Source organism: Lycorma delicatula, chromosome 1 (genome assembly GCF_047948215.1).
Source record: "Lycorma delicatula isolate Av1 chromosome 1, ASM4794821v1, whole genome shotgun sequence".
In the NCBI taxonomy this organism is placed as follows: domain Eukaryota; kingdom Metazoa; phylum Arthropoda; class Insecta; order Hemiptera; family Fulgoridae; genus Lycorma; species Lycorma delicatula.
Genome location: NC_134455.1, coordinates 199,557,887 through 199,584,365, shown reverse-complemented (window position 1 = coordinate 199,584,365; position 26,479 = coordinate 199,557,887). Strand labels below are relative to the sequence as shown.

The 26,479-nt window shown below is 31.5% G+C and overlaps 1 protein-coding gene across 1 annotated transcript in view; it reads left to right on the top strand.

Annotated features, from left to right (window-relative positions):
- The window catches only part of LOC142327385 (fibrillin-1-like), a 339,860-nt gene that overhangs the window by 141,709 nt on the left and 171,672 nt on the right, over window positions 1-26,479 (top strand). Inside the window, exons 17-21 of the mRNA XM_075370397.1 lie at window positions 3,200-3,380; window positions 5,162-5,331; window positions 10,179-10,314; window positions 12,305-12,510; window positions 14,703-14,853. Coding sequence (XP_075226512.1) covers window positions 3,200-3,380; window positions 5,162-5,331; window positions 10,179-10,314; window positions 12,305-12,510; window positions 14,703-14,853 — 844 coding nt within the window. The remainder of the gene's footprint in view (window positions 1-3,199; window positions 3,381-5,161; window positions 5,332-10,178; window positions 10,315-12,304; window positions 12,511-14,702; window positions 14,854-26,479) is intronic.

Sequence of the window (26,479 nt, the reverse complement as noted above, 5' to 3'; positions counted from 1 at the left end):
TTTTTTTTTAGAGAAAAAACCATTAAATTTATTTTTTATACACTTTTTAAAGAACTCAGTTTTCCTTCATACCAGATTTACTTGATACCAGTTCTCAAGAGGAAGACTTCTAATTTCTCTTAATCATATCTAAGTTGTAGAATTTGTTTTATTACTTTATTCAGGCGATGGTTTTATTGTAATGCACATAGATAACTGGGTCTGATACCCAAAGTTCAATTAACACTTTTAAGAGACATTCAATAATAGCTTTTAATGCATTGTTTGAAAAAATTATATGCTTGTTTGTTTTGAAGTTTGAGAAATAGAAATCTTACGAATTTGAATATATTTTTGAATTTGCAATATAATTTAGAATTTCATGAAATACTTCTACTGACATATCCAACAATAATTATTTTCATATAAAATGTTAAAAATATTCAGTGGAGTTCAATAAACTGGTTAAAAAAGTCTCCAAATTATATTGTGTATTTTAATGAAGTAAGATTAGATGGTAGAATTTTATAATGACTGCACTAATTACTATATCACATTCTAATAAAAATAATCAATAGACATAGAATTACAAATCATGACATGGCTTTATACATAATCAAACCCGTTTTACTTCAGCAACTTATGGCAGTAGATAAAACAAACTATATCCTTGCAGGTCATAAAAATCTGTGTCCGTTACACAGCCAGTTTGTGATTTACAGAAAAACATAATACATCAAAATTTTAACTTTTTGTTTTCGGCTAACTTTAGGTTTTTATTTCTCGTAATTTATAAATTGGAATAAAATATTTTAAGACAAATAAATTTATTTTTACTATATTTTCTATTTAATATGGGAAGACAGATGCCATCTTTATTAACCAAATTTGAACCACATCAGTTATAAAATTTAATACCATTTAATTTACTACTGTTATTCTGTATTTTTATTTTATTTTATTTATTGACTGATGAATCCACAGAAGCTTACAAATAAGCTTATACATGGTAATGTGAAAATGGAAATTTGAAGCATATAAAAATGCCATGCCTGACCGGGATTTGAACCCAAGACCTCTGGATGAAAGACCAAGAAGCTACCACTCCACCATGGAGATTGTCATATGTAAATGCATTAATTAAAATTATTGTGATCGGCAAATTATTTTTTGTGTCAAGGGGATATTTTCTACTAAAAAAATTTAATTTGTTATTTGGACAGGCATCCTGAAACCTTTTAACATTTCATAATTATCTAGCCATGCAGATATAATTCTGATTAAATGTAGAGGTTATTTTTAGTAATATTTAAACAAATTCATTGAATAAATAATATTTATATATCCACCAGATGCAGTTCAAATAAAAGGTAAGAACACCAGCGTAACAGTAGCGCTTTCGGAGTGTTACTTCATCATCAGTAGTCAAATTTTTCAAATTACACACAATTAAAATAAATTATACTGTAGTTAAAAATTTTAAACAAATTTCATTTATATGTATATACTTGTATCACAGTTAAAACTTCTTATTTCTGCCATGGTAAGGTATTGAATGGTATTTATTAAATTATTCAATATATCTATTAATTATTATATATTAATTATTTAATATCTATTGATAATTAAAATAACTTATAATGACTTGGTGATAGATTAACAATGCAAAAACACTACGGTTAGGTGAATGTTTTTAGCTTTTATTTTAACTATATCTGGTGAATATATTATGTTTGTAAAATAATTTATTTGATACAGTGATGTATATAATGTTTGAAAAAATATACAGATATATATTTATTTAAAAACACAATATACATATTTAAAAAAAACAAGGCCTATTTCAAAATTGAAAGGTTGCTGAAAGTATAAGGTTTCCAGAGCAATCTACTTGGGTGCTCTAATCCTTCAGAGCCAAATTTTTAATGCAGATATAACTACTATTACAGAACAGAACAATATCACGTAACAATAAGGCTTGTTGCTTTTGCTGTATTACATGATGGGTTATTTTAAGTATTTGAAAGTAAGCTGATGAATTTATTGTTGTCTCATTCTGCATGAAGTCAACAAGTAAGTAGACTTTCTAGTCATACAAAATGTTACATATCACTTTCTGCTGCATTTCTTTGGTTTTGAAGGATTTACTGATGATGCTACTCTACTAATTATTGTTTATATACCATTTAAACCACCCCATTAATATTTTTATGATAAATCTATATTCTGTTTACAGTGATAAAGAATGTTGTTATAAAGAAATTCATCGTCTTATTTTTTGTAAACTAAGCACTTGTACTATTTGGACAAAGGCTCAGAAAACTGGAGTATGTATGAAAAAAATTAAATAGAGAACCATTGTTATAACTGATACAATTTATTATACATAGGTTTATACGATATAAAATATCAAAGGGCAAAAGTTATCTTCAGAAAATTCTAAATTAATGAAATTTGAATGTTGAAATCACCCAAGTAATTGTTGAAATATTCAGGTCTGAAAATTTGTTAAATTAAATAAAATCGAAAGTGTATCATAGAGATTAGGCTGAAAACCATATACAGGAATATATATTTATTATAAAATTATCTTTGTTTGTTCCTCAGTAAAAAAAAATTTGTCAAATTTGGAAATTTAACTATATAATGGGCAAGTCTCAACCTTGCAAGAAAAAGAAAACTTGAAAATTGTTCTTGAGTAATTTATATGCATTTAAAAACTTTAATAGAAAGAATGAATTATTAATCTGAATTAATTCCCATTTAAGAAAAATATATTGACATTTGTATTTCTTAGTTGAAGATTAAAATATAAAATCAAACTAGAAGTGAAATTTTGTAGTAAAAAATTAATCGATAGCAGGCCAGCCAAAATGAGATATTACAATGGCAAGAGTCATTGTGAGGGCCATAGAGCTGCTAAAATCCATTAATGACTATGTTGTGTTCATGATAATGTTGAGTAGGAGTGATGTGAAAAATTAGTGCTGGGTGGGAGTTTTACTGTTTTTATGGTTTAAGACCAGATAAAAATAGAAGATATTTAGTTGAAGCTATTGCAGAGTTGATTAAAATGGCTTGTAGTTTAACCAAAAATTGTATAAGATATTATGTTGTGAGTTAATTTTGTTTATGTACTTATAGTTCTGGATGTGCCCAGACCTATGTCTAAAAAATGTGAACTACTTTATCTAAATTATCTGTCTATAATTTTTTCCAGTGTATATGTCCTACAGGTATGCAGTTGAATACTGCTAATCATATGTGTGAAGATATTAACGAGTGCGATGAACTTGGACCTGATGCTTGTTTTAATGGTGAATGTGTAAATTCTATTGGTTCATATGAATGTGAATGTCCTCCTGGATCTGTTGTAGACAACACTGGACGTATCTGTATAGGTAAGTCAATGAATATGTTACGACATATTATTGTTTGTCAGGTTCCATTACTTAAACAGTTCTTCATAATTTGACTTTAGTAACAAGTCAGCCCTGAAAACGTCTTAGCATTAACAAAGGGTGAAAGTCAACCCATGTTGTACAAGGGAAATTAAAAAGTGAAGTGATTTCCTGTTGTTTTCTTTACTAAACTCAAACACACCATTGCTTGTCAGCTTTCTGAAATTCAGATTATTTACAGTTCTTCAAGTGGCACTAGCATTCTTGTTTACCACAGAAACTGATCATATAATGAACATCATTAATCTAAAAAACCAACTCTGACTAATTCTTTATGTACCTTATCTGATTTGACAGCGGCCATAATCATTCTGCATATGCTGCACTGTAAATTAATTACTTTTAAATAGTAAAAACCATCATTTAGCAATGTAAATAATGTTTCACAAGTTAATTTATTTACAATAAATTTGGTTAGCCATTATGTAGCATCAAAAGTATGAAAAAACTCAAGCTTGTTCAAATTAATTAATTTAATAGTAGTGGAGGTGAAATCCTGCTGAAAGTTATATCAATGTTCAGTTACTGTATAACTCAGTTGTTTGTTGACCGATTTTCAAAATAAGGTGTCATTTTGTTATAATGAAAGGCTTAACATTTTAGCAAATAAAAGGTATTGATAAAATTAATGATTATCCATATATTAATGATTAAACAGGGTGAGGTGGCTGCCAGTTTGAAATTTTTGAACATGTTCTGCTGTAATTTTTTTTTTTTTTTGTTGGAGAGAATGGTGTAAACTGACTTAGACACTGCCACACATATTTTAATTTAGTTTACCACCAATTATGATTCCTCAATGTGTTCTTGAGATATACACTTTTCTGTAAAAACTACAAAATTTTGGCTGACAGAAGAAGAATGAAAGGGAACCAACATTTTTACATAAAACAACCAGGTACATTTTTTTGTTACATGCTTATGTGACATACACTAGCTTAAGATTTGGCTTTGCCTGGTTCCTATCAAATTTATTACTTAGTCATTTTTATGCTGTCATTTATGTGGTTTACAGAATTTTTATATTATCATAAAATCATATTCCTGGCTGTAAGTTTAAAGTAATAATATGAATTCTTAATGAACCTTTTCTTGAAAACACCACATACAGTGGCCTATGAGAAAAAATATCGCTTTCGAATCTATTCCAATAACATATTTAAGGATTTGTCCCTGAAATATATTAATCATTGTAATGAATGTTACTATTACCAAAAACTGTCTTTCAAATCAGATAGGAAAGATGGAAGGAATTCTTGATATAATTACTGTTTTATGTTCACTAACACCTATGTAATCTTAGCCTCGATTGTATATTTTCTAAAAAGTTTGTAAAATAATTCTAATTCTGTAAAATAATTTTTTGTTCCAATATATTATTAACAAATATAATGTGTTCTGAATGGGCTTGCCAAATTTGAATTTAAATAAGTGTGGTGGTTACCCAGCTGGTTACTGAGAATTTAAAAATGCAGTAAGAAAATTCCCAGAATCATTTTCATTTAAATTGGTGTCAATGGATTTGAAGATTTGTTCCAAACTTGGATTATTAATAAAATTTACTCTATCATTTTTTGCTGTCAGTATTGTCTTTTCTCAAAAGCAATTATACCAAATACAAATTATGCATTAGTTTTCACTTTAATATTGTTTTAGATCAAACATATTAACTTAATGTAGTTAATCTATAAAAACTGATTGGAAAGTTTGCAAATTTTTAGATAACAGAAAAGGAACTTGTTGGTCACGGCTGGTAGCTGGTCGTTGTGAGAACAGTTTGCCCAAATTAATGCTGAAGTCTGAGTGTTGCTGTTCTATTGGTTTGGCTTGGGGTAGCCCATGTGAATTGTGTCACTCACAAGAGTGTGAATGCAACAAAGGATTTGCAAAGGTACAAAATTGCAATATTAACAAGTTTTACTTTAATCATTAAAATTTGTTTTTTTTTTTTTTTTTATTATTTAAATGTAAACTTTACAGTATTTTCTTGGTTGAATTTCATATAATGAGTTATACATCAGTTATTAAGTATTGTCAGATAATAAATACATTGCCATTGTTACATGTAAAAACTGGTAGTCGTTATGTTCAATTGAATATATGTACTCTTTCAGTTCATTTATGTCATGTTGTCTTCAATTATTACAGTTGTACTGTAACCAGTATTTAATTCAGTTCTAAATGACAACTATTTATTTTTACGTTTAAGTGTGTTAGTATGTTGGTAATAATGCTATTACCTGATGTAATATTTTATAATGAATCCTGAATTCATGAATAAAAAAGCTTTTTCATTGATTTCAACACAGTAGATATAATTTAATATATATATAAAATACAGTAACAGAAAAACTAAAAAAAAAAAGTAACACCAGTAATCAACTTTTTTGGGATCCTGCATCATCAGTTAGTACACAATTCTATAACTATATTAAACAAAAAATAAAAAACTTAAAAATATAGAAAACACAAACACATTAATAACCACAAAAGTTGTAATAACAACACAACTCCCCTGCCATTACTGGAATCATGTAAATTTAAAACATCGCACATCTTATGCTCATAATCATTGTTGCCAACTGCTACAACCCACCATGTCTTTAATTAAAACATCTTCAAGTATGATCTGGTGGTTCATCATTTCATACTTTTGTTTAAATTTATAAATATTATATTTTTCAAGTAGATCCATTTTTTTATTGCTATTACAAATCTCCAAAATTTCTAAATTATTTTTACAATCGGTAATAATATCCTTATATTGCAACAAACGGTCAGCCACATTAGACATACCTATTTTCTGTTTCTGTAAGCACTGTAATCTTCTGTAAATCTTTTTTTAGAAGATTATATTAGTTTTACTAATATAAATTTTATTACATTTTTTTTTTCAGTTTATCTTTATTGTTTTTTATATAACACAGCTTTAAAAATCAGGTTTTTATATGCATTAATTTTTTGTGACTGGGTGATTAGAATCACACATTGATTGGAATCACCTGTGGGTGATTAGAAATTTAGCGAATTAAGCCATTAAACACTAATACTCACTGTTGATCAGCCCATTGTTGACCAGCTATTTTATTACAGCAGTTAATTTATTACCAATTTTGAAATAATAATTTTTCAAATAGTTTATTACATTTCTTTCATTAATAAAAAAATTATTTCTACGTAAATTTTATTTATTTATTTTAATTTTATAATTGTGCAATTTCCAGGGTTTTTTAATTTTTAAACAGTAAATTTTGTTTTTACAAATTTTTCACATCACCAAAAAAGAATTTGGTTTTTGTTTATATTAAGTAAGTACTTTTTTGATAATGTAGTAAGTAATGTATTGTTTTTAAATAAAATTCAAATTTTTGTAACTTTTCTTTGTTTTATTCTACTTATCTTACAACATTTTGTTCAGAATTAAATTCTCTACAAAAAATTTTGTTTTTATGTGTTTATTACCCATTTAACAAAGTTATTGTATATCAAATACAAAAAACAGTGTTTTTTACCCCAATTTATTTGTTTTCACCCCAGATTTTTCCAAAAATACTGTAAATATGGTTCTGGGAGCTATTTTATTCAAACTGTAAGTAATCACTAATTCTGCTTAAAAATTTTAGTATGAACTCATTTTACTGGGGTAGCTGAAGTCTGAGCGAAATAATTCACTTGCTGTAACTCGCAATTGAAGCATTTTAGGGCATGTGTTTATATGAACTTTTCCATCATTTTCACAATTAGAATAAATAGGTTATGAAAGTCCTGGGAGAACTTTGCGATACACTCTGTATATGTGTATATATATATATATATATATATATATATATATATATATATATATATATATATATATTCAAATATATATAATGTACAGAATGATTAATAACTATAAGACAATCTCTCAGAAGCTAATTCTACAGCTAGAAACAGGCAAAAAAGTTCATATGAAAATGCTTCATTAGCAATTTATGGCTAGCAAAAGATTTTCAGTTCCCCCAGTAAAATGAAGACTTCCTGAAATTCTGGGAAGGTAAATGAAGAGGCAAATTAGTTTCTTATGGTTTTTTTGATATAAAAATATTTTAAAAATAGGTCCCAGAACTGTACCTCCATTAGTTTTAAAGATATTTGAAATAAACACAAAAATTGAGGGTAAAAAATAACACATTTTTTGGTTTAATGTAAGAAAACTTTGTTAAACGGTTAATTTGCATTTTTTCAATTAGAAATATAGAAAAAAATACATATATATATATATTTTTTTTTTCTATAAATGAAGTTCACATAAACATAAGTTTGGAAACGCTTCGTTTGTGAGTTAAAAAATATCAGAATTTTTTAATGAAATAAAATTTTATATACTTTTCATTTAAAAAAAATGTGTAAATGTAATTTAATAGGCAGACAAGTAAGTCATGTGTTGTCCACATCAGGTTTTTTTACTACTATTTGAGTTAAAGTTGTTTTGATAATTTTTTGTTTGTATACGTTATTTTTTTTTTAAATCTTTATTATAATTTGGATTATCTATGTTATTAAGCTGACTTTGGAAAATGTTGACAATTAACAGTGTGGTATTGGTAATTTACAATAGTCACAAAACACATTTAATTATGTTAAACAAACTGAATTTTTATTATAAAAAATATGTAATTTTCATTTGAAAATGAAGAAAATAGAATTATTAACTTTCTGGTTACAAAAACTGAAAAATTAAAAATATTTCAAAATGTTTTGAAAGTTGTGCTTTTATGAATTTGTCATGTTTCCAAGTTTAATCAATATCACACACATTCCAGTAATAGTTATTTAATTACTATGACAGTTAAAGTCATTTAAACATACCTTCTTGATCACAATCCATTGCTGGAAAAAAAAGATTTTTGTTTATATTTATTTGTTAGTATTGAAACAGTTCTGCCTATTTAATCATACAATTACCTTTTCTCATATTGCATTTGAACACATTTATTTTTAAATTTTATACACAATATTTCTTTAAAAATCTATTTATTTACTATATTTATTCCAAAACTTGGAGATTATTTTTAATATTAGTAATTATGTTCAAATTTTTTCATGTGTTTAGTTATGTTGGAAAGTTTTATATTACCTTTTTTTAAAATTTTTAGTGTTCTGAAAATCTTTTTTTGAACAATCTGTTTTCTTTACATAAATCTGACTGCAATCATTCCATTTAATTTATAAATCTCAGATAATTTTTATTTGTGAGATTATTAATTATCTTTATCGGTTGTTTAGTAGTATTGATTTTACTTAATTCTTTTGGCCAGTAATATTAATTTGGGATAAGATATTAATTTTTTTTTTGTTTGTAACCTGATTAGGAAATCTGTACGCATTGTATTTTTTATTCATTTTTGATACATTACTTTTTTCTGTTGAATATTTGACAAGGTTTTTTATTTCATTCTTTTTATTTTATTTTTATCCTTGAAATTAATTGCTGTTGTATTTATTAAATTAAATTATTTTTTATTGTAATCTTTCCATGTTTATTTTTACTGTTAGAATAAATAAATGCCCTATGTAACAAATTATTTATTTTCCCTATTCCTTTGAAGGGGAATTATTTATTGTTAAATCTTATCAAGTAATATTAATATAAATATCATATATTAGTTTTTTGCATCCAAGTGGTTAGATAGATTAACAACTGTGCTGCTATTACTGTTAAAAGGTTGCTTGTATGTACCAGTTTCTATTTTTACAATATATTTTATTTCAACTGTATCAAAAAAATTAAATTATTCAGATTTTTTTTTGTGTATGAATTTAAATCCTATTGTTTTGTTTTCTGATTCATCATTTCATATTCATTTTTATCTATTTATTAATCACTGGGTTATTTATTACTACTACGTCATCTCTGAATCTAACCCAATAATAGTATATTGTGTACTTGGTGGATGTTTTCAAAATCTTGTAGGTAAGTCTTAAAGTTACTAAATTACTAGGCCACCTATTTTCTAACAAAATTTAGTTTCACTGGTTAAATAATTTTTATTGTACAGAATTTCTGTTATTGTTATTAGTTGCTTATTTATTTATTACATGTAATTTTTATTTGTTAATTGTCTTTTATCCTTTATAGGTAGGCTTATTATTTTCTTGATTTTCAATATTTTATATCAAAATATATTGGTGCAGTTTTATAATTAATTAAAAGTCATAGGGGAAAATTTTCTTGACATGTTGGTTTTGTCACACAATATGTAATATAATTTCATAGTTATCTGTTTTTTTGTTCTAATTAAAAATATTCATTTTACTTATTCTTATAATATTAGTTAGTTGTTAGATAGATTTACTTGTTAAAAGAAAATTTGATTATTTTGCATAGTCGTGACCAACAGAGACAGTTTTATGGCAAAAAAAAATATTTTTAGAATATGTGTTTAACATGATATTGGATAAAGATGATGTGAAACATTTACAGTCTTCTTGTTTGTTACTGTTCTTACTTAAATTTTTGATTGAAACACTAAAATACTATGGCTAACACTAAAACTTAATGTGTTAAGGAGTCTATATGTATTAATAAATTGGCTGATGTTTTTAGATGTGTGTTAAAAAACATAAATTGTTTCCACTTTAAAATTTTATGATTCTTTATTTCATATTTTGTGTACTGAATGATCATAGAATATTTTTATTCAGTTCATGCAAAATTACATTTCTTCATTAAAACTGAAATTTGTTATTGTATTTCAGGTAGATGGTAAAGTCTGTATTGATATTAATGAATGCGAGTTGAATCCTGGTGTTTGCCGTGGAAGTGGAACTTGTGTTAACACTGAAGGTTCATTTACATGTATCTGCCCCCCTGGATTAACCCTTGATGCAACTGGTATGACAATTCTTTAAATTTTAATGTAATATAATTACAGTAGACAAATAATACTATAGAAAATGATTATTTTCTGCCTAGCAGATATCTCTATTTGATGAATTTATCAATTATTGGTGCTTTTGATACACATTGTTTCCAATAATAGGTACAGTTTATCATATTTGGTCTTTCTCAGTTAATAAATATTTTAAACAATTGAAAGATGAATTAAACACCTACATCATCTTGGTTTCCTATTTATTTTTGAATTATTTTAAAAGAAAGAATGATTTTTTAAATATTTAAATGTATGAAATGCATTACTTTTAGAATTATTTTCTTTTCCTTTTTTTATAATTTCTTTCCAAGTAAAAGTTTACCAGTAAGTTTTAATTTAACTAAGTAGTTAAACATGCATTGGTGATCTTTCTTGGCTTTCAAAAAATGCATTGTTTGGAATGTTCATTAATTAAAATCTTTTTTACACCATTTGTATGTTATTTCCTTCCCTGTCTTTATTGAAAGTAGTTTATCATATAAATTATAGGTTTATTAAAAATTAATTAATAATTATTTCAAAACGGTAACCAATTTTTTCTTCATCAATGACTTTATGAACTACAACCATAGAGATGGATTTAGATTTTTATTAATTAAAAAAAAGAAGGAAATGCCAGTTATTAAATTTTCTGAATATATTTTAAGCAAGGTACATATAATGTGTGCTGCATTTTGCAAATAAAGTTTTAGAGTCTGGATGGATGCCTTGTTACTAACTGATAGGGCAGTTATAGAAAATTTATTTTTGTTATTTCCAAAGAGGGTTGAGTACAAAAATATAAAAAGAAAATCAGGTGGTGTAAGGGATCATGTAAAATATATTAATGTCATTAATATACCTGCAACAAAGGTACCTTTCTTATAGAATGAGATAGTTAAAGTCCATGTATTATTTTTCAGTCTTTATTATGGTTCTTCATTTTATCCAGGGCAGTAATAAAAATCAGGGGTTTAAAATCTTTAAGGGATAAAAATAAGATAGTAGAGGATTCCATTAACTTATGAGACCAGATTTGTATTATGTAAACCTTGTGCAGAAGGGTTAAAATCAATGTAATTTTGTTGGTGCAGATTAATTTCAGAAATACAAAGGCATTTTGTGTGTAATATATTTAAGTGTAGATTACTTTACTGTTAATTCTGCTGTCTTATAGCTAAGAACTACTGAAAAAGAAGTTAAAAATGATTTATTTATAAAGACGGTTTAGCATCATCTTTTTTAAAATACTAAAGGTAAATTGAAGTTGCTTATTCTTATTTTGGAAGAGGGTCTACTGAGGCTTTAAAATAGATAGTACCACTGAAATAGTGTAAGTGTTTCTAAACATAAAATAATGGGTAAAAGTTATTTAAAAGTAGATGGCACGAAATTAATATAAGTTTTAATGAAGTACAGTTAAATGCAATTAAAAAAAACTCATTGTAAAAATAGTGCAGGCTAGTTGTCATTTAGTTTAGGGGTAAAATTGAGTCTTGGATCTGTAATTTCTTTTACTTTTTGCATATCTCTGTCTATCAAGAGTTAATTTTAAGGTAGTCAGTACAATATTTATTTGCCTTTGTTTTACACAACATGATTTTCTATATTCACTCTTTGTTGATAGTCGATTCTGTAGTTGTGAGAATACCTGGGTATCATTAACTAGGCAAAAGTGCCTCATGGCACTGCTAATAATGTAGCCTTGGTTGCATAAGAGGGTTGTTTTAAGATATATTCTAGGTTATAAATCATGGCTTGCATAACCTTTACTACAGTATAATAATAAAGCTGCATTTTAGATACATTTTCAGGTACCTACTCATGTATTTTTTAATTAGTTGTACATTTTATTACTTTAATTGTAACTAATGAAATTAGTATAATGTAAATTAATAAATTTTAATATTCAGCCACTGAAATTTGGAACATTTGATTTTAACTATTAAGTATCAATTTTTTATTTTTTAGGAACAATGTGTTTAGATGTCCGCCAAGAAGCATGTTTTACTGAGTACAAACATGGCAATGGTAAAGGATACATTGAAGGATTATATCCTCGTGCTATGTGTTGTTGTTCTACTGTTGGTAAGGCTTGGGGTGGTCCAGCTGATGGCTCAAAATGTGATACTTGCCCTCGTATTGGTACTACAGCATTTTCTGAACTTTGTCCAAAGGTGAAAAATATATTTATACAGAATAGTTAAGTTAGAGGAGAAGATAAAATATTGGTAGAATATTACGTTGGAGAAAATCAGATTATAGATTCAATGAAAATTTGTTCTCATGAGTTATATCTTTACTCATGTTTTTTTTTTTTTGTGTAAATCTGTTTTATTTTTTAATTAAATTAGTGTGTTACAATAACAGTAGAAATATTTATGACATATTATTTTTTATTGATTATACTTTATTAGAGAATAAATAAAATTGGTTAAATGTTAAAGGTGACTCAGTGATGGTTTCATTTATTGTAAAAACATTTTTTACAAAATCAAAAATATCAACTCTTCTAATTAAATATTTCTATCCAATTTATTATTCTAACTGTTGATTATTAATCACCTGTTAGAAATCTGTTTACTCTCTCTTTATAGTACATTTTTTTAAAGTAATAATATTTTTAAGTAATTATGTTCCCTTGCTGAGTTGAAGCAATATTACAATAACACAAATCTATTATTTCAATAGAAAGGGGTATATTCATTTATTAATTTACATTATCTACCCATTCTTTCTTATTGCTGTGATACATGTAAAGCATCTGAGGCACCAATAAAATTAGCTTTCTTTTAGAAACCTCTTCACTACACATCAGCCCTGCTGATGAACAGAGTGAAAGTATCACTTGTAGATCAGAGTATCTCCTGCATATTTGTGGGCTTAGCATTTTGATAAACTACCAAATACTTGTCTCAGTGAAAAGGATTAAGAAACCACTTCGAATTCTGCTTCATTAGTAAATGTTTACTATTCTTTGAAAATGGCTGTCATTTGCAAGAACAATTTGTGCTCATGTCAGGTCCTGTACAACCATTATAGTTAATGGCACTTATATCCAAGTAATTAAGTATTAGAAAAACGTAATAAACATTTTAAAAAACATTCAAGCATAAAAATTATGAATGTTAACTATTAAGACAATCACTAATCTTAAAAATAATACATCATTGTTACATATGTGTATTTGTTTACTGTTCCTTCATTTTTTTTTGTATAATTAATGCACATAAAATCATGAGCCAAAAAAATAAATTTTTTCTGTCAAATGTATAGTTGTCCCAGCGAATCTATGAGCTTGTAGCATCACGTGCTGACATTCATTATTATCATTATTATTGTTTTCCAAAACATTATTTTTGCATGTAATTATTATTTTAATTTTATTTTTCATCTTACAAACAATAGGGTGCCCAAACAATACACTTATGTTGTTGTATGTTCAATTCTTTCCCCTTGAGTTGATTACATGTATAAAAATGCTTAATGACTCAGTCTTGTAAACAATAACAATTCCTAACCAATGACTAATTCTGGCATCCTTTTTCCAGAATTTACTTTTGTTGTGATAATGTACACTGGAGAAAAAAAAAATCATTTATTTATATGGAACTGTTGTTCTGTTTGATTTTTAATTTTGAAGCATAAATAAGTCTGCAATTAATAAGTTTTAAAAATGGATTTTTTCTTACATCTTTTATTTGAAAGAAATATATGAAAATAAAAAAAAATTATGTAAATTTAATAATTTACTGACATCATTTTAAACAGCATTTAAAAATATTCTCACTAACTATTAATAAATACCCTCAGCACATAGGGAAATTTCACCCATCACTGTTTAACTAGTGACAGGACAAATTTATTAAACAGGAATTTTACCAGTAGAAATCATCTGTTCCGCAGAAATTGTTTAGTTTAATTTATAACATACTACTACTAAACCATACTTACTGACTGAACCATGCTAATTTGTCATGAATCATTAGCTTATAATGAGATGCAATTACTGTCTACCTTTCTATTTAATTATCATCCAGTATTTGTATACTAATTTGATTATTTTTTAAATAATTTGGAAATTAAACATATTAATTATAAATTATACTGTTAATTTTATTTATTTTTTAATATTGTACATTTTGCAGCGTGTTTATATTTCAATGCCAGTGAGTAGGCATGCATTATAAGATTACAACATTAGTATAACCTTTCTTCATTAAGACAACTACTAATATCAGTTTACAAATTAAAATATTGAGTAGTTTTTCCATATTATAGTTTAAAATTCACAATATGAAATAACCTCTTATGTTTCCCTTCTGCATATTACTTACAGCAACATTAATTACTTATTACATTGTTTCAGGGTGTTGGTTTTGTTAATCGTAAAGACATTAATGAATGTATGGAATTTCCTGGAATGTGCAGCAACGGTCGTTGCAGAAATAGTATTGGTTCTTTCAATTGTCATTGCAATCAAGGTTATGCAATCGATGAAAATGGAATAAAATGCAATGGTAGATATCAGAAATATATTTTATTTTCTTCTTTAATATAAATTGATTCTGTATTCTCTACCAAGAGAAGATTTTCTTCAACTTAATGAATAATTAATAATATTTTATTACGATATTGAACCTGAAGAAGTGTCAAGGAAATTTAACTAATAGATGGAGAGATAAAAAACTTTTTTTAAGTTTACAGATAAAAATGATCGAAAATAGTAGAAATACCTGCATTGCTTTCTTGGCAGAAAGCGGTGTGAAGACTGAAACTTTTGTAGTAGGTGAAAGTTGGAAAAGTTTCAAGATTGGTAGATTACTCGAGGTAAAGTTGAAAATGTAAGTATAAGTAGAGGATATTATTACACTCCATACATAGTGGCATAAAGCTGAGTGAAAGAAAGTAGCTGGTGAAAGCCTCAATGATTGGAAAATTTTGAGGAAATTTAAACCATAAGGCCTATCTATGTCTGATGACTTGTATGTGCAATGTATATTAGTGTATAAGCTCATATGCAAAAAAAATTGGTAATTTTCCCTTTAAAAATCTCAATTGAAAATGATCGTAACGCAGTGCAGTTTTCTAACAACCTCAATGATATTTTTTTTTTTTTTTTGGGGATAGAGGTCTCATGATTCCTCCTCTATGAATCATGAGACCTTGCCGTTGGTGAGGGGGCTTGAGTGCTCAGGGATACTGAGTAGCTGGACCGAAGGTGCAACCATATCGGAGAGGTATCTGTTGAGAGCCAGACTAAGGAATGATTCCTGAAAGAGGGCAGCAGCTCTTTCAGTAGTTGTTAGGGGCGTAAGTCAGGATGACTTAAACGGCCGTATCAACATCACTCAGTCCTCTGAGTACTGCGCAGCTGAAAGCAATGGAAAACTACAGCTGCTTTTTTTCCAAGAAAATGTGGCTCTCTGCATTTTCACATAGCAATAATGGAGGCGCCTTCCTTGGTAAAATATTCCGGAGGTAAAATAGTCCCCCGTTCGGATCTCCGGGTGGGGACTACTAAGGAAGGGGTCACCAGAAAATTAAAAAATAACATTCTACGAGTCGGAGCCTGGAATGTTAGAAGCTTGAAAAAGGTTGGTAGGCTAGAAAATTTAAAAAGGGAAATGGGTAGGACAAATGTGGATATAGTAGGAATTAGTGAGGTTCGGTGGGAAGAGGAAGGCGACTTTTGGTCAGGTGATTTTAGAGTAATTAACTCAGCGTCAAATAATGGGCAGGCAGGAGTAGGTTTCGTGATGAACAAGAAGATAGGGAGGAGAGTGGAGTATTTCAAAACGCATAGCGATAGAATCATTGTAATAAGGATAAAATCAAAACCTAAACCGACAACGATTGTTAACGTCTATATGCCTACAAGCGCCCATGATGATGATGAGGTAGAGTGTGTATACGAAGAGATTGATGAAGCAATTAAACACGTAAAAGGAGATGAAAATTTAATAATAGTTGGAGATTGGAATGCAAGCATTGGAAAAGGCAAGGAAGGAAATATAGTGGGTGAATACGGGCTGGGCAAAAGGAATGAAAGATGGGACCGACTTATAGAATTTTTGCACGAAGTATAATTTAGTAATTGCCAACACCCAATTTAAAAATCATAATAGAAGAATATACACTTGGAAAAAGCCAGGCGATACTGGAAGGTATCAGATAGATTATATCATGGTTAAGCAAAGATTTAGAAATCAACTCGTTGACTGCAAAACTTACCCTGGAGCAGACATTGATAGCGACCATAATTTGGTGATAATGAAATGTAGATTGGGGTTTAAAAACCTGAAGAAAAGGTGTCAGATGAATCGGTGGAATTTAGAGAAGCTTGAGGAAGAGGAGGTAAAGAAGATTTTTGAGGAGGACATCGCAAGAGGTCTGAGTAAAAAAGATAAGGTAGAAAATGTAGAAGAAGAATGGGAGAATGTTAAAAAGGAAATTCTTAAATCAGCAGAAGCAAACTTAGGCGGAATAAAGAGAACCGGTAGAAAACCTTGGGTTTCAGACGATATATTGCAGCTGATGGATGAACGTAGAAAATATAAGAATGCTAGTGATGAAGAAAGTAAAAGGAACTATCGGAAATTAAGAAATGCTATAAACAGGAAGTGCAAACTGGTGAAAGAAGAGTGGATTAAAGAAAAGTGTTCAGAAGTGGAAAGAGAAATGTACATTGGTAAAATAGACGGAGCATACAGGAAAGTTAAGGAAAATTTTGGGATACATAAATTAAAATTTAATAATGTGTTAAACAAAGATGGTACACCAATATATAATACGAAAGGTAAAGTCGATAGATGGGTGGAATATATTGAAGAGTTATACGGAGGAAATGAATTAGAAAATGGTGTTATAGAGGAAGAAGAGGAAGTTGAGGAGGATGAAATGGGAGAAACAATACTGAGATCTGAATTTAAGAGAGCATTAAAAGATTTAAATGGCAAAAAGGCTCCTGGAATAGACGGAATACCTGTAGAATAACTGCGCAGTGCAGGTGAGGAAGCGATTGATAGATTATACAAACTGGTGTGTAATATTTATGAAAATGGGGAATTTCCATCAGACTTCAAAAAAAGTGTTATAATTATGATACCAAAGAAAGCAGGGGCAGATAAATGTGAAGAATACAGAACAATTAGTTTAACTAGTCATGCATCAAAAATCCTAACTAGAATTTTATACAGAAGAATTGAGAGGAGAGTGGAAGAAGTGTTAGGAGAAGACCAATTTGCTTTCAGGAAAAGTATAGGGACAAGGGAAGCAATTTTAGGCCTCAGATTAATAGTAGAAGGAAGATTAAAGAAAAACAAACCAACATACTTGGCGTTTATAGACCTAGAAAAGGCTTTCGATAACGTAGACTGGAATAAAATGTTCAGCATTTTAAAAAAATTAGGGTTCAAATACAGAGATAGAAGAACAATTGCTAACATGTACAGGAACCAAACAGCAACAATAACAATTGAAGAACATAAGAAAGAAGCCCTAATAAGAAAGGGAGTCCGACAAGGATGTTCCCTATTTCCGTTACTTTTTAATCTTTACATGGAACTAGCAGTTAATGATGTTAAAGAACAATTTAGATTCGGAGTAACAGTACAAGGTGAAAAGATAAAGATGCTACGATTTGCTGATGATATAGTAATTCTAGCCGAGAGTAAAAAGGATTTAGAAGAAACAATGAACGGCATAGATGAAGTCCTACGCAAGAACTATCGCATGAAAATAAACAAGAACAAAACAAAAGTAATGAAATGTAGTAGAAATAACAAAGATGGACCGCTGAATGTGAAAATAGGAGGAGAAAAGATTATGGAGGTAGAAGAATTTTGTTATTTGGGAAGTAAAATTACTAAAGATGGACGAAGCAGGAGCGATATAAAATGCCGAATAGCACAAGCTAAACGAGCCTTCAGTAAGAAATATAATTTGTTTACATCAAAAATTAATTTAAATGTCAGGAAAAGATTTTTGAAAGTGTATATTTGGAGCGTCGCTTTATATGGAAGTGAAACTTGGACAATCGGAGTATCTGAGAAGAAAAGATTAGAAGCTTTTGAAATGTGGTGCTATAGGAGAATGTTAAAAATCAGATGGGTGGATAAAGTGACAAATGAAGAGGTATTGCGGCAAATAGATGAAGAAAGAAGCATTTGGAAAAATATAGTTAAAAGAAGAGACAGACTTATAGGCCACATACTAAGGCATCCTGGAATAGTCGCTTTAATATTGGAAGGACAAGTAGAAGGGAAAAATTGTGTAGGCAGGCCACGTTTGGAGTATGTAAAACAAATTGTTGGGGATGTAGGATGTAGAGGGTATACTGAAATGAAACGACTGGCACTAGATAGGGAATCTTGGAGAGCTGCATCAAACCAGTCAAAAGACTGAAGACAAAAAAAAAAAAAAGAGGTGGAAATGCATTTATGCACAAAGTGTCGGACTCCTGCTGTTGGTCTAATCCAACCGCCATCAACAGACTACCGACTAAAACCACTCCCCTTTGGAGTAACCCTATGCATCCTGGAATCATCCCGAGGTATTATTCAAGATGTGTAGGCCTCCTTACGAACTCACTCGTACCAACAACACGTCTCAAATGCTCAGTCGTAAAAGTGAAATCACAAAACTAGTAACACATCGATATATCGCGACTTCAATAGCAGTCTGCGACTCAACATATATCTATTACTGTCAACCTTATTGCTAATTATGGATAAAACCTTGCCTCCTCCTTGGTTTTCCTTTTCACTACTGCCCTGATAAACGTGGCTACGACAGCCCAGGATGTCTCGCTTCTTAGCATTGTCTCTCCGATACTGTCCGGGGAGATGGGACCCACTTCTTGGACTACCTGCATTCTCAGAAGCTCCCATCTAGGGCACACAAAAAATGTGTGCTCGGCAGAAAAAAATGTGTTTTAACGGGTGTCTCTCCTCCCCCTCTCAAACACCCGTTAAAACACCCGTGTCCACTAAAGAATTGGGTGAGATAGAAGTCCAACTCCCCCAACCCTCTATCCACCCAATTTTGGACGCTAGGCAGTAGTCTTCTTGTCCATCGCCCTTTTTGGGAACCCTCCCATCTACTCTGCCAACAAGCCAACAGCTCTCGCCTAGTCTCGTTTCTGTTCTTGCCCTCCTTCCTCTCCTTTCTCTCCTTGGCTAGCAGGTCAAGAGTAGGAAGTCCGGCAAGGACCATAGCTACCTCAAACGAGACGGTACGGTAGGCTGAGACCACACGTATCGCCATTTTTCTTCGTATCGGCTTCAGGATTTCCTGGTCTCTGGCAATGCACAGCCCCGCCTCCCACACCACAACGTCGTACAGCATTATAGAATCTACCACCAATGCCAGCAGACATCTCTTCGACTGACGTGGCCCTCCGACCTTTACCATAATGCAGTACAATGCCGAGCTGTTCTTTCAGCCTTGCCAGCAATTTCCCTGATGTGTACTTGGTACGTAAGTCTCTTGTCTAGCCAGACGCCCAGATACTGTACCGCCGGAGCCAGCACCATGACAGTACCCCTAACCGAGAATGTCAACAAGTCTCCTCCTCCCGGCAAAGACAATGGCTTGCATCTTATTGACAGCCACTTGCAATCCGCTGGTGGCGAATCAGTCCATGATTCTGTCGATTGCGTCAGCGGCTTTGGCCATCAGTTCCGCCTCCATACAAGCAACCACCAATAGGCCTAGGTCATCGGTGTATGCTATGATTTGTGACCCCTGGGCAGTTGCAGCCTGAGAACCAATACGTAGGCCAAGTTCCATAATGAAGGCCCAAGAACAGAACCTTGCAGTACGCCCGTGGTCACCACTCTTCTTACCACGTTACCGTTCGAATCATAGACTATCTCCTTCTCACTGAGGTAGTCGTGAAGAATTCTCCTCAAATAGACACTGACTCTTCTCCTCTCCAAGGCTTCTATTATAAGGCCCCATGGCAACGTGTTGAATGTGTTTCTCATATCGAATAATATGAGACCCGTGATCTTCCTAGTTGTACAGGTGCCGTTCAATGCCTACTTGATGATACCAACTACCTTGGAGACCGCATCAATAGTCGACTTGCCCTGACGGAAGCCGTACTGACTATCCACAAGGCCGCCGCTGACCACGATCTCCTCTTCAAGCTTTGAGAGTAGTAATCGTTCAAAAAATTTTCCTCCTGCGTTAAGCAGACAAATCAGACGGTACACCACAGGCTCCTTGACTGACCTACCTGGTTTCTTAATTAAAACCAGCCTCGCTCTCTTCCATTCCACTGGCAATCGCTCGGAGAACAAAAGGCCAGTTATAAGATCCGCGACCAGCCGAGGGGCTACATCCACAAGTACCTTTATCACCTCAGCTCAGCTGGTACCTCATCAGGCTCCAGGCTCTTACCTGAGCCTGCCCGCCGCAGAGACTACCTCATCCACAGTGAAACGCCTGATGTCATCCACAACTAACTCTGCTCTGGTCACAGTCTCACTGACCGGGAACAGCTCCTCCACCACTTTCCTCAGGAGCTCGGCCGGCAGAATGGAAAGAGTCCTACCAACTTACCAGTCACAATACGGTAGACGTCTCCCCAAGAGTCCCTGTCCAATTGCAGACACAACTCCTTCCACTTCTGCTTCTTGGACTTCAGGATCACATCTCTGAAGGATTTCTTTGCACTACGAAGAACATCCAGGGCCTCCTGTCTGCCTCCCCCACTGTTCCTTTGACCCTCCCTAACGTATCTCCTCCTAGCCCGGATGCAGTTAGCTCTTCTAGCTGCCACTTCTGGGTTCCACCAATAGACCCTGCTCCGCCTGGTGTTTCCAGCTACAGGTTTCACCTCCACGCACGCCTTGCTCAGGAGACTACACGAATCCTCAAAGGAAAAAATCTCTGTATTCGCAACCTCCCTCTTCAGAACTTTCTTTATCCGTTCCAGCTGCAGTGAAGTGGGCCTCCACTGCGTTGACCTAACTTCTTGCACAGAGTTGGGCAATAGTACCTGGAAGAAAATAAATCTGTGATCGCTCACAGATTCCTCTTCCAGTACCTCCCATCCGTCAACAGACCTGAGGAGATCCGCTGATGCAAACATGACATCAGCGGATCGCTGATTATGGCAGCAGGATGCTGCCATAATCCCCTCTAACAAAGGTGGCAGCGTTCCATTGGTTAAAGCACAACAAGCCGCAGAGATCCATGGCCTCGATTAGCTTCATACCCTGGATATTTGTAGCACGACAGCCCCAGACCACGCTCTTTGCATTAAGGTCTCCAGCGACGATAACCTTCTTCCACACTCTGGAAATAGAGTCCGTCAGCTCATCAAGGAAAACCTCAAACTGAATCAGTGGCACGTTAGGGGATATGTAGCAACTGTAAACATTGAATTCTTCCAGTTCCACATACACAAAACCCCCCACCCACACCATTGGTAATGACAGGGACTCGGGACATTCCACCTACCATGCTGTTGCAATGGATATCGGAGACCCAGTCATTGCGAATCTTTCTGGGGTTTGGATCACTGATGAGCACTATATCCACCTCTTTGTCTCCCGCCACCTTTAGCATCATGTCGTGTGCGGGACGCTTCTATTAACATTAATTTGGAGGAATTTCATATTTAATTCCTTCCTTCCATATCCTTCCCAATAGCAAATGGGCACAACTTGCCGCCGGTCCTGTGCCCTTTTCCTCCACAGGCCAGACACTTACTAGGTTCACTGCAATTCTTGGCCAAGTGCCCTTCCATCCCGCAGTTGAAACATAAGCTCTTGCGGTTTGGGCCTTTGCACTTGGTGGCTACATGCCCCTTTCCAAAACATTTGAAGCATTTCAACTCTCTCTCTTTCCATTCTTGTACTCTGCAGAGGATCCAGCCAATCTTGATTCTCTTCTGTCTACAGAGGTTCCATGCCGCTGCCTCCTCCAGTTTTATTACGACATTCCAGGTTTCCCTGTATGCAGATCTCCTTGCTATAATAACCAGTGAACACTTGGCTGCTATTATTCCCTCAGTGATCTCCTTGTGGTCTGTGTCAGCAGAGATATCCCTAATCCTGATGGTGGCTAGTTTGGAGGCTTTCACCTTGGCAGTAACTGTGACCTCCCCTACCTTTTCCTGTATCCTTGCTGTCACTCTGAGGTCTCCTTCTTTTCCTTGACCTTTATTTCTAGCACATCACTTGGCTCTTTTCTCATTGAGAGAACCTCCACGCCCTCCATGATTGCCATTTCATTTTTTATCTGTTTAAGTACATCGGTGTATTCCCAACCCTTCGAAGAGACTACCACAGTCTCCACACGGTGTGCGGATTTCTTGCCTTTAAGTGGCTGGGCACTCCCTTCATCACTGCCGGTGTACAGAGCAAACTGCGTGTTACCGCGCCTCCCTTCTCTTTCAAGCCATTTCCTTAGCAGAATCAGTACCTTGTTTCCAATGATGACATTACTATCAGGGAGTATGCCCCCCAGTTGCTTTCTTGCCTTCTCCAGACCATCCATTAAAAGCTGGTAGATCAGTATCTACCATGAATACACAATTTCCAATGACATCTTGGAAATCTTTTAATGAAAATCATTAGGGTATACCCGTCAATGTAGATACACCTTTTTTATTTTTGTTTAAGCCCATTTTCAAAAGAGCGGACACCAAAATGGGAAGTAATAGTTGAAACAAGATGTGTAAAAATAAATATGAATAACATATAATAACGATTACAATGTAAGTAACAACATTTCTTTGAATAGTATGATCATTTAGAAAAAGATTATTTTACTTTTTTAATGTTTTTTTAATATAATTTAAACAACCAATTAAATTTTACAATTTCATTGAAACAAAAGTAGTTTTCAGACAATTTTTTATTTATTTACAAAATATAATTAGATGAAATATATTAGATGATAACATCTCACATATTTTATACAATACAATGTTTTTTTTTTTCTTTTAACCTCCAGAGGCACCATTAGGCATTGCTTCAGAGGATGAGATGAATGACAATAGCGTTTGAAAATGCCATGCCTAACCGGGATTCAAACCCAGGACCTCTGGATGAAAGGCCGAGATGCTACCACTCGCGCCACGGAGGCTGGTGTACAATACAATGTTATACATCATCACTATCACTTCCATGCAAACTTTCCTCATCATCATTATCGATACTTATATTGCTATCTGACATTTCTGCCTCCAAATTAATATCATCATTACAAAATATAATTTCACTAATACTACAAGATATTTGATCGCCAGTAAACCATAAAAATTCATATTTATCATCATTATTTAAAAGCCATCCTTGCTGTTCCGGTATCAATTGTGATGGAATGCACTCATATGATCTTTGCCATGTACAACAATCACAGTGAGCTCTTAAAAATGTATTGTTAAAATTCGGAATAGCAAGAAATTCAAAACTAGTTGCATCAAAATTTTTTAAATGTTTATTTTTAAACTAATAATAGATATTCTTTATTTCAAAAATAATCTAAATCAAGTTTTATTAATGGTTGTTGGATCATTTTGGTTCTTACTAGTAACGCTGTACATTTGACATACAAACTTTTCAAGATCTGGTCTTACTTTATCTTTAGTCCATAACAAATTACCGAGTTCTATAAAAGCTTTTTACATTTATTTTGATTCCTGAAGAAAATTTAAATGGATACAACTTTCCCTTTCTATAAAAGAATGGATTATATATAATCACATCCTGTAAAGGCATGAATTCCTGGAAGCGCTTTGCAGAAGATTCACCCATTAACTCATAAATTTCAATATACTCATAAATTTTTATATTTATTACATTTCGTTTACCTGAAACTCCATATTCAATTAAAATATGTAATTTAGATTTAATGTTATGAAAATTTCCTGTTAGTGTAACTGAAATATCTGTATCAAAATTTTTTATTGAAATACTAGCATTATGAACAATTTTACAATTATGAAACACATTTTCAAATTCACTTCTGCATGATTAAGACAAGAAAACTCTTCGTCGATTGACTGCGTGTGTTGGCCATTTACAACTTTGTATGACTAACACTTATTAAAATTCACAAAAATTGTTTTATCCTTCATAAATTCAAGAAGGTATTGGTTACTCCAGTGATTTATTTTAAAATTAATTAATACATTTTTTAATTTACTATTGCGCAATCGCTTGGAAAAATCTGTGGGCCTCGGTTGAGTTTCCCTGAAAATGATGGTCACAATTGGATGAAGAGTGGCGGCCACTTTCTGATTGATCGTAATCTTTAATAGAAGTTTGAAAGTATCAATCAAAAATTAAGTGAATTTCGGATGAATGATTATTAATGATGATTTGCAGTATTTTTTTTTTTAATATTTCTAAATTTTTTAGGAATATCTTTCATAGAATGTAACATATAAGACCCATTTACTATTATTATATCAGGTATTAAAACTCAGCTTCTTTCAACCTTTAAATGATTCATCGATTTAGATTTTGATGTACTGTGAATCGCACCATCTGAATTACAAAGGCTGTGGAATGGGAGTTAAAGGGGGTACATTAAAACCTTTTCAAGGTCAATATTTTGCTGCATTGAAATCACAAGCAAATGTCCAAATAAATTTCTGTGCAACCGCACTTCTTGCACTTTGTTATTTACGATCATTCTTTTCTGGTTACATGAGACAAAATTAAGAATTTTATTACACGATATACTCTCTTCAAACTGAAATTCAGATTCACTACATTCTGAAATAAATTTTTCCTTGTACTTATTGCCTTTTTCTTCTGCACTCAAAAGAGAATTGGCTACTTCATCTGTAGCAGATCATCCTATCATGGTATTATACAGTAAGTCATTGTCCATCTCAGTACAGTCAAAAGGATTTATGTTATTTTGTACGACAGAATGAATTTTTTCAAGTGAGTTGAAGTCTGATTGATTTTATTTTTTTTAAAATCTGAAATAACATCTTCATTTTTTTTTGTAACCCAGTTTTATTGAGAAAGTTTGAAATTATTTTTGATTTGATGACATGACTTCTAGACCATCGCTGACAAGCAGGTAGTGAATTTGTAAAATGAGTAACACCGTTAAGTCTTCTAGCAGCATCAGCTTTTATGGTTTGTTCTAAAGTAAGATCTACAGAAATATTCGAAAAGGTTCTTTTTACAGTGAAAAATCCTTTTTTTAAATTTTCAGCTAACGATGGATGCGTTTCATTTACTAATAATAAATTGCTATGATACTTAAGTAACCCTGAATGAGTGACTGAGATTAAGAAAAAAATTTCAAATTTTTATTTAGGTATGGTGATTAGATATAAAAAAAAAAAAACAAATTAATGAGTTTTGGAATAATAAATTTATAAATCTTGAAATTACCAATACTTATAATTTGCGAAAACATCAAATAATAATTGAAAAACTCTATATACTTCATGCAATATTGTGCAGTTTTAACAGACTTTTCTGCAAGTGTATCATTTTTGAATTCAGCATATTTGTTCAAAAGATTGTGTTTACTTCTATATTTACAAAAATTTTTTAATTAAAAATTATATTGAATTTTAAAAATAATACTTTACAATTGTAAAATTGTATAAAATAAGTGAGATTCTTTCATCTAATAACAATTATATTTTGTGAACAAAAAAAATTTGTTTGAAAACCAGTTTTGTTTCAATGAGATGCAAAAAAATTAATTGGTTGTTTAAATTATATTAAAAAATAAAATATTTTTTTTGAATTGACCATACTATATGAAGAAATGTTGTTGCTTACATTGAAATCTGTATTACGTTATTTATATTTATTTTTTACACATTTTTTCAACTATTATTTCTCATTTTGGTGTCCATCCTTTGGAAAATGGGCTTAGACAAAAACAAAAAAGGTATATCTATACTTATGGGCATACCCTAATGACTTACATTAAGAAATTTCCAAGATATTAAGGTTGTTAGAAAACTGTGCTACATTCCGGTCACCTTCAATTGAGATTCTTAAAGAGAAAACTATTGATTTTTTTTTGCATTTGAGCTTATACACTTATATACATTGCACTTACAGGTTGGTGGACATAATCTTATGGTTTTTTCTTCAAAATTTTCTGAACATTGAACCTTTCTGCCAGCTACTTATCTTCCACTCA